This window comes from Gastrolobium bilobum, unplaced genomic scaffold, assembly GCF_033153095.1.
Source record: "Gastrolobium bilobum isolate Gb01-03AN ecotype WA unplaced genomic scaffold, APGP_CSIRO_Gbil_v1 utg182931, whole genome shotgun sequence".
Taxonomy (NCBI): domain Eukaryota; kingdom Viridiplantae; phylum Streptophyta; class Magnoliopsida; order Fabales; family Fabaceae; genus Gastrolobium; species Gastrolobium bilobum.
This window is the reverse complement of record NW_026899598.1, coordinates 43,867-53,966: the sequence shown is the minus strand read 5'-3', so window position 1 is coordinate 53,966 and position 10,100 is coordinate 43,867. Positions and strand designations below refer to the sequence as shown.

The following is a 10,100-nucleotide window of genomic DNA, read 5'->3' as shown; positions in this document are numbered from 1 at the left end:
TTTTATATATTTTTCTAACATTTCTTATTTAATTCATAAAATGGCATTCATTTCCCTTTTATAATTTATCAAAGAGTTTTATTAATCTCATGTTAAAGGAGATACATTATCTCATGTCATAGAGACAAATTTGCGAGCTCCACCATCTGGAAAAAAAAAAGTGGCACAGTTATCGAATGATGCGTATGAGAGAAAATTGTCACATGTAGCATAAGAGTAGTTTTTTCCTTTATCAAATATTCCTATTTTCCCTCTAACTTGTTTTCCCCTTTGAAAATATTTCATATGATATTTTAATCGTAAGCTTTATATAATTGTTATCAAAATTTTAAATCTTGCACAATATCAAAATTAATAATGTATTTATAACATCATAAAACATAAGATTTAATATAACATATTAATATTGTATAGCTTTTAATCAAACGGTAAATTTTAATTTTATGCTATAAAAACTATATTTTAAAAGATTTGATACTTGGTGTTTTTTTTTAAAGGAGGGTGGATGTGTCTATGGGACGTGGTGTACTAGAAAGGGGGGGGGGGGGGGGGGGTTATTAATTTTTAAAGTTTCTTGTCGTGCATTATGAAAAAAAAAAAAAAAATACTTGTATGAAAATTTCCTTGGGTTTGTGGCAGTTTGTTTCTTGGGAAAATCCAAGCAGATGCAAGTAGTGGCCTAACTCATTAAACTATGTGACTGATTAGATTGAAATCAAGAGAAGCTTGTTTAGATTACAAATAATAGTACAAGTTAATGTTAACGCATAAAGTCATCCCCACCCTTATTTTCTTTAGCTTTTAAACAAAAGGGTCTATAACATGGTAGTCTCCTCAGTACGAATATAGCCCAACAATCTGCATGAATTTTCTAAAGGCTGATATAGTATTCCATTTTATGGTACTAATTTTCAACAGTCAATATATGTCTTGCGTGTCAGTGCTCAAAGTTCAAAATTCAAATCAATCCATGGAAAAACTTGGTTTATCATTGAGGCCATATGTTGGTTATGAATTGAAGGGGGAAAGTCCAGTTAAATCTAGTCATGAGAGTACGTAATAAATAGTGTAAAAGAAACCATGTCCAAAGGATTAGGTTTGAAATTATCTTTGGCAATTTACGGAAGTGATAACTGAATGGCATCTTTGAGCAACTCTCGAGCTTTCTTAGGAGTCTAATTGTAAGGCCAATAATAACTTTCTTAAGGGAAACCATTCTAATGATCTATGATTGGAGCAAACTTTCGGTGTACCTACACCTTTAACAAATGGAAAAAGTTTTTTTTGGACATAGAAAGAAATATAAAAAAGAAGTAAGGACTGAAATTAGAAAAAAAAATACCCGTTTTAGTAAACATGTGTACCGAGTTGGGTACACCCGTAGTATTAAAAAATTACTCCTATGATTGAAACTTCACATCACAACTACTAACATGGCAAATAATTGACTACTTAAAATAATGGCTATATTATTGCCTCCAGAGAAGATTAGACATCCATATAGTTATTTCCTTTTATTTTTAAATTTTTTTATCTAATTATATTCAAAATTTTAAGATATAAATTTAATTAAAAAATACCTTTTAAAAAAAAGTGAAGAAACGGCATTTAATTTCAAAAAATAAATACTTATTTTTAAAACAAAATCCAAGCGGAAAAATAGCTACAATTTTGACAGAATTGAATTTGTGCGCTTCTCATTTAAAAAAAATGAAATGAAAAAAAAAAGTATGCATGGTCAAGAATAACTAAAATTTTGACAGAATTGAACATAATTTCAAAATTATATTTGATGGAATATGGTATGATCCAATCAACCATGTAAGAATCGTCACAAATTATTTATAAAAAACTCTAATGAGCTATCATTTTCCTTATAGATTATTTTAGGCCCTATGAAACCCAAAAGGTAAAAAGCCCAACGAAAGCTTCAAGGAGTAAAGAATCACTGCCAGCGGGCGCACACAAGTATGTTAGGTGATTGCACATACAAATTAATGAATGTTCATAAAAAAATAAGAGAATTTCACACCGAAATTTTTTAATTCGAAGCAAGGGGAAATGATCAATAAGCCATCTTACGTGGTGTCTTAACGTGTTAATATCAAGCAAGATGGGGAAGAAAATTAAAAGAGCAATACTAGTAGTGTATTATGTAAAACATATATCTTCATCTACACTATATATATTTTTGGCTGGCGTGTTCGATAATAAAGAACAAGGATGAAGAAAATAAGTGTTACAAGAATGAATATATCACTACAATATCAAAACTATATATGTTCAAGGAATTGGATGATGTGAGTCTCAAATTGGACGACAAAAATATTGGAAACAGTAACATATACCGTATACCTTTGAATGCACCGCATACCAATGAACAGATTAACCAACCAATATACAACTTGGTGGAACCAAGGAAAGGAAAATATTCCAGACATACACCGCAACCGGAATATCCGCAGGCTGATATAAGTTTGATGCAATCACAGAAACAAGCTGGTTGATAGAGAGACAAGCAAAATCAAGTGCATCTTAAATCAACCTCTTATCAGAACCTTTAATATTCAAATTAAACCATTTCTTCTTGCCTGATTTATCCTTGCCATCTGACCCTCCATCTTCCCCAGGGCTCTCAACTTTGGAATCTTCACCAGAAATTTTGCTAGAACTTCCATTGCTTATATTACTACCACTTCCACTAATATTGGTTGACTTGAAAATGCTGAAGGAAGAATGGATACTGTCCCTTTGTTTCAGAAGCTCGTCTACCTGGGTAGCAAAGCAACTAAGCCTCAACGAAGGTCACAGATATAACAACAGAAAAGTTACATCATATTATAATGGTAAGGGTAACAAATGACTGATGATAAAAAATATTTAATGGAAATGCCAAGGGGGGAAGGAGGTTGATATATTTTCACTAATAACGGTAAAAATGCCACCTTGTTTTCACTTTGCTTCTCGTTTTCAGAAATTTGCAAAAGAAATGATGAAAATAACAAAATCTTATTATTTTCAAAATTTCATTCATGACATCTCGAAAACAGGAAACAATGTTAAAACAAGAAAGTATTTTTGTAAGCAAAAGCAAAAACATAACTAACAACAGCAAACATGCCACCCTATTCTTCTAATTAAAATTATAATTCCAGTCCAAGGTTTGAGTGGGCCTGTGCTCTATTCATGCTTCAAACCCAAGTAACTCTTGTACGTAGGGGCACATTAATAGGTCAACTTTTAAAATAGTGTATTCTTTTGACATGTTGCACATCATATTCACATAGCAGTGCACATTAAAGGAAATACCAAGGATTAGCATCTTATGGCACTACAATTGAGTTGTTTCCTTGTTTCCCTTTTGAATTATACATTTGTGACTGCTACAGATTACGGGCCATGTTTTGGCCAGCCAAACAAACCAGGTGAGAAAAATTTGCGCTAGATCTAGCTTGCCACTTTTCAAATAATTATCGACTAAGCTGTGGACAAAATTAGTATTAAAAAGAATGCAAATGTGAACATTTCCAGATATGCAATTGTGTTGTAACTGTAGCACATGTTGAAAGAACGTACAGTCTGTTTTTCTTTTGTGTATCTGTCTGTCACTTCCTGATAACGAGCCAATGCCTGAAAAGTATGAAGAGAAACAACACTGTAAGTGCCTCAAAACAAAATTTAAACCATGAATGACTAAAGACAATAATAACCTTTCTATATTCTGCTTCAAATTGGCGTAGCTCATTCCTCTTTCTTAAAATTTGAGCCTCAATGTCCTTAAGTTTTTGGGTGGTTTCTTCATGTGATTTCACACATACTGCCTCAATTGTATAGCTAGCAGTCTTAAAGAAGTTATCTCCTAAACAATATCAACTTGAATCAGTGTAAATGTGTTAAATAGTTTATAGGAAAAAATAGCCCAAGCAAGAAAAAGAGCAATATAACAAAATAAATTATTCAGACCATAAACAGCAAATATATGAGTGCCAGGCTTTAGTTCTGAGACTTCACAAGGTTGAAGACCTTCCAACCTTTTAAAGAAAGCCCCTTCAGGATCCTTGGCCATCGCTAACTGCACCACAGCACTAAAAGTAACAGCCGCTTTCCAAACAGCCAGCAACAAAGTAAAAGAAACCAAATGAACATATTTTTCATACCGCATTCACAGTTGAATCCATTCTGTACACTTGAAAATGTAAGAAATACATTCCTGCAGACGTCACCTTGCCAGTCTTCTCACTGTCTTCCTGCAAAGACAGTTGGAATACAATATAACTAAATATACACTGAATAGTAATTACATCAGTACTACTTCAATAAACTGCTAATTGCAATTCGTGCAATCTACAATCAATTACAAATAGCTTAAGCACAATTCACATAGTGTATCTTAACATAACCCATACAAATGACTAGTTGCAGGTTGCAGGTTGCAATTTACAATCAATTACTTTTGAACCGCCACTTACTTTACATAATCCAGCTACAAAACATGTTTGGGGTTTGGCAAACTTTGACATTTTTGGGATCATGATTTTGTCAAGATGAGAGACACAGGTACCACAAGGCCAAAGGCTTAATGGCAGCCGCCATAGTATTAAAATTTGTGCTGTCATGCTTCCACTTATTTTAATAGAAAATAATCAGGTGCAAGGATTGTTTTCTAATGCTAAATGGTTATCAATATTATGCTACAAGGGTAAAGGGGAAGAGAGAGAGAGAGAGAAGTTAAGCTATATTAATGGATAACACTTTGATAATCTAGCATTCCAGAGACACAACCACAATCTAATACCAAGTTTATGGTCATTTTAATTATTATTTTTTTGGTAAACCCATTATGTATTTGCTCAAGTTCGGTCCATTCGAACCACCTATGAGACTAATCCTTGTTTGGACATGGGAGCACAAGGGTTATGTGGCTTTCCCACAGGAGCTCCTTCCATGAGATTTGAACTCGCATTATTGTTCTAGATGGTTGAGACTTGAGACTGCTTACCACCTCAACCCACTCACCGTGGGTACAGTCATTTCAATTTATTATCCATTTGTTTGATAAACCAAAGGGAGGAAGGAGCAAATGTAAAAGCACTAGAACAATAAACATTACCTGCAATGCCAAACCATAGCCACCATTTGCATCTTGTTCAAAGTAGAGCAGCTGAAAAATCAGCCTTCAATATCACAATCCAATACCATATTAACCGGAAGTAAAATTGCAAAAGACAGAAAAACAAAGACAGGGGAATTGTTATAATAAATGCCTAAGTGATACCTTGAATTTACTTTGTGCAGTTGAAGTAACTCTTACTACAATCCCTGACTCAGCTTGCTGCTCATTTATTGTTACACCAAAAAAATGAGCACATTGCTTCTCTACCTGCAACAAATTGTGACATAAGTGGAACAAAAACACCACCAGGAAGACTACTGAATCACTTCATTCGTCATGAAGAAAGTAAGAACCTTTCCACTGACTGATGTCCCAATAGGAAGGGGTCTGACTGTAACTGTGCCATTCAGAGCTTCTTCAAGAACATTAGCTGAAATGGTAGTCTTGATAGGGACTCCCAGCTTGCTATCACGGCATCACCAAATAGAATAAGGTACAAAGTAAAGCCAAATAATTTTCAAAACCAAGTAGTCCTGTACTAAAATTCACACCTGAATAAAGCTGCAAACATTGTGTTCACAGTCCCAAGATTAGATAAATCAATTTCCATGTCCATGTTATCAGCATCAAGTGCCTGATATTTATTGGCAGAATAGCTTTAAGAATGTTACACATCAAGAGGAGAACTATATCAAAAAGAATAAGAACTGAAACATGAAAAGCTTTTAATAAATATATATAGTAATAATATATAAAATCAAACCATTTACACACCAATAAAGGAGCAGAATACCGATGAAACTTAAATTTTCAAGAATAGGAATGCCATAATAATGAGATGAATGCATGAATTGATGGTAAAGATAATAATCTACCAAAAGAAAGTAAGACAAGAAAACAAAAAACATCACATATGTACATGAAGTATGTACCGAAACAAATGACCCAAATCTCACAACTAACATGCATGAAATCAAAGTTTGGTTAGACAAATATAATTATATAATACGTGTAAATATGCAATCCACTCGAATTTCAAGTTGCAGGCAGACAATATGAATGCTTTAGCTCCTTTCTTCTAGATGTAAATGTTAAAAGTTAAGACAACTTTGCAGGTTCAATTTCAGATCACCAGAAAAGTCATGCTACTAAAATGGCATGCATCTTAGAAAAGAAATACAGCCAACTAGTCAAGCAACACATTTCTTGTCAATTCGCCTAGCCAGATAACTTATACGTCTCCAATGTCACAATCTAATGCCGAGGCTAAACAGAAAGAAAGACTGAACACAAGAATTGCGAGAAAAACTATTTTTCTTTTCTAAATTTTATTTAACCAAAAATCAACCAACTAACAATGGAGTTCTCCTAGCCTTAAATAGGCAAAACAAAATAAAATGAAAATTGTTCCGGGTTCCTGCTTAGTCTCCCTCTAATATCTTATTGGGGTCACGAGCTCGGATTATTTACTAGGCCGGGTAGGAGGCCCACGTATTAGTATCATTTAGGGCCCTACCATGATCTCAAACTGGGTTATCCATAACCACCCACGATCACCATAACTACCCACGTTTATCCTAACCGCATGGTTTGGGCTATATATATATATATGGAAGGTTCTTTATGAGAGATGGAGAATACCCATTAATGTTCGTCCAGAACAAAAATAAAATAAACAGAATCAAAAGAAATCATGTGCAATCAAAGGAGATAAAGTACAATAAAAAGAGAATTAAAGAAATAACGGACAATGACTAAAATTCTCTAAACTATAGAATAAGCCTAAAAAGATCAAAATGGCACACACGCACGGACGGATATTTCTAAGCCAATCTTAGGTGCATCACAAGCCACATATTTTGCTTTCACATTGTAGGAAGGGTTGGAAAGGAAAAACAGATCAGAAAAGGAATGAGAAAAGAGCTTTGGATTCACATAGGAAGGACAGGAAGAAATGAACCTCAAATCCTGCACTGTCATATTGCCTTCTCTTCTCTGGGTCAGACAAGATACTGTAAGAATATGCAACCTCTTTAAATAGTTCTGAAGCTTCAGGATTGTTGACATTTTTGTCAGGGTGATACCTGCCAATCATAAAGAAATATGTAAAAGATCCCATATATGTTCTTCTTTTTTTCATTGTCATTCTTATCCGGAAAATAACTAAACAAACTCCTTGATTATATAGATTTAACTGAATTGATCATCCTCTATACACCCCAGTCCCCTTCTTGTAGTCAGTGGAATTTTTAACATGAAAGTTTATTAGGTAAAAATGTTCATCGTCGCCATCAAAGGTTCTTGAAGTACCCGCATGAAAAATTCAAACAAGAAAGACACAACCCGAAAGGGAATTGAAAAAAATAGAAAAGAGTGTAAGATGGAAGAAGATGAAAGAAGACAAGAAACGTACTTGAGAGCAAGCTTTCTGTAAGCGGTTTTAATTTCTTGATCGGTTGAGTCTCTTGACACGGACAAAACCTCATATGGGTCACGTCGAATTGCTGGGGTAGACGTTCCTTCCATCTTCGAACCCATTCCCATTTGCCAGCTCCTCTTTCTCTCTCTTTCTTTCTTTCTTGAAACACACACAGAGAGCAGTTCAAGCTTATAAGAGAGGAGGAAGGCACGCGATTCAAAACGACATTGGATCGGTCACGGATTGGTTTCCTCGGAAGAAGAGAAAGCTGAGAGGTGGGAATTTGGAAAGAATGAAATGAGAAAGGAAAGGAAAAAGGGTGAGATTTGGTTTTGAAAATACAAAAACAGAAACAAACTCCTTTTGCCTCTGAGTCAGTCGGAGGTGGCTTCTGTAATGAAATCTACGACTACATCACCGCACCATGTCTTTTCCTTCTTTCTTTCTTTATTTTTTAATTTTTTTTTTTTTCTCGAGTTTAATTAGGAACGCTCAAGGGGCAAAGCGTGATTTAATTAGGAACGCTTAAGGTTAAATTCAAATACTTGTGATTTGGTTATAACTTATTGGTTTACTGTAAAATAAAAAAATAAAATAAATTAACTTACTTTCTGTATCTTTTCCATTGATCTCAATTTAAGGGTTGAATTTGATTAGGATTGAATATCATCATATTTGAATAGATATTTTAAATTCTAGTCCAATATTATGTGATATTTTTTTTAATTCTTTAAAATTCTAATGAACATAAATGGATTTTTTTTCCAAAAATAATTGATTAAAATTATTTAAAATCTCAATCCAATACACTCTTTATATTTTGCTCTCGTGAATAGTATTTATTTTTTTCTTTAAATATTGGTTAAATGAAAAATAAATTTATAAATTTGTGTCTTGATATCATTAAAAATGGAAGCAAATAATTCAATTATATGTTATGATTGAAAGGTTGTATTATCGAGCTTAAAATCATTTAAAATGGAAAGAAATGATTCAATTACATATATGATAATTGAAAGGTATTTTTGACATTTTTTAATTATTCATTAAATTTTAGATGAATTTATACGAAAAAAATGAAAAATAATTGATTAAAAGTTTGAAAAAAAATATAAAAAAATTAAGCGACAAATAATTTTAGAGTAAAAATAAATTATTAATATTTTAATTTCACCATTTTTAAATGTCACATTAACTATTAAGTCGTGAAGGCACTTCAAGATTTTGAAAAAAAAAATAGGCATTATTAATAGTCAGTGTCATAAAATTTAAAAATATAATTAAAATATAAAATAATTTTAATAAATTGATGTAAAAATATTACCAGTCATACAATAATTTTCATTTTCAAATTAAAAATTATATAATTCATTTTTTATTTAAAAAAATCATGTAACATTAAGTTTATTTAACCTAAGGTGGTGTTTGGTTGGGAGCTTTTCAGCGGATATTTATCTTTCTCAAGTATGACTTTTAGAAACACCATGTTTATTTCAATGTTTTTCACCAAAAACCCATCTATCCAATTTGTCTGGATTTATGAGAAACATAGATATCCGCACTGTTTAGAAACCCAATTTGAAGGTAGGATTTTTCGAAAAACCGGTTATCTGGCTTTTAATGCACTGTTGATTTCATAAAGTTACCTCATTTTCCCAGTAAAGTTTTTCCCTACCAAACAACTTTTTTTTTACATTTTTCTACCTATCTCACTTTATCTATCTTTCCAATTATTTCTCTATCTATCTCATTTTCCTACTATTCCAAAAAAAAATTCTGAACCAAACGCCCCCTAAAGTCTATTTCAAGGGTAGAGGTTCGATTTTGATAGTTGTAACTTGTAACAGAGACTTAAATCCAAAATCGGATTAACTAGATTTATTAAGATTTCAAACACTGATTTATATATAAAAAAAATAGAAAAATAAAAGTATTATGTTGTAAGGATGAGTTTTTTTTTGTTCAATAACTATATTTTAATTATGTACTAAGAGTAATATATAATTAAAATATTAAAGAGTAATATATAATTAAAATAATAAAGTTGCTGATGTTATCATCATAAAAAAATAATTTTAATATTATAACTATGTACCACTCTTACATAGTTATAATATTAAAAGCTGCATCATTGTACGCAACTTTATTCTTACATAATTAAAACAGTATCTTTGCAATTATGCAAGGATAAGGCTGCGTACAAGAATTTCTTCCACTCCACTCCACTCTTGCTAGTCGAGTTTAATGAGAAGTGATTACTTAGTTATTTGGTTACTATGTACTACTCTTTTAATATATAGTTAAAAAAGATTGCAAGGATGTCCTGCCTTCGAGTATTGGATAAAGACCACTCCTTTAAGTTTAATAATGATTTGTTGTAAAAGATGAATAGTTTTTTTTTTCCAAGAATAATTCATTAGTTTACATTGTAGTAACAAATTTTAACGTGACAAAAAAAAACTATAGAAGTATTTCTCATGCACTAGTTAGAGTCATATATTATATACAGTACACAAAATCTATCATTACCATGCCACATAAACTATTTTCTTCTGAATAATTAAATAA

The 10,100-nt window shown here is 32.1% G+C and overlaps 1 protein-coding gene across 1 annotated transcript; it reads right to left on the bottom strand.

The window, feature by feature from the left end:
- Positions 1-2,182: 2,182 nt before the first annotated feature.
- On the bottom strand, positions 2,183-7,960 carry LOC133291828 (chaperone protein dnaJ 15-like). The gene is made up of 11 exons (XM_061490157.1): positions 7,527-7,960; positions 7,074-7,197; positions 5,665-5,747; positions 5,467-5,578; positions 5,276-5,380; positions 5,111-5,161; positions 4,158-4,247; positions 3,964-4,072; positions 3,711-3,859; positions 3,577-3,630; positions 2,183-2,772 (listed from the first exon to the last, which is right to left on the bottom strand). The coding sequence occupies exons 1-11, from the start codon at positions 7,655-7,657 to the stop codon at positions 2,536-2,538; spliced, it is 1,245 nt and encodes a 414-aa protein (XP_061346141.1). The 5' UTR covers positions 7,658-7,960; the 3' UTR covers positions 2,183-2,535.
- Positions 7,961-10,100: the final 2,140 nt, after the last annotated feature.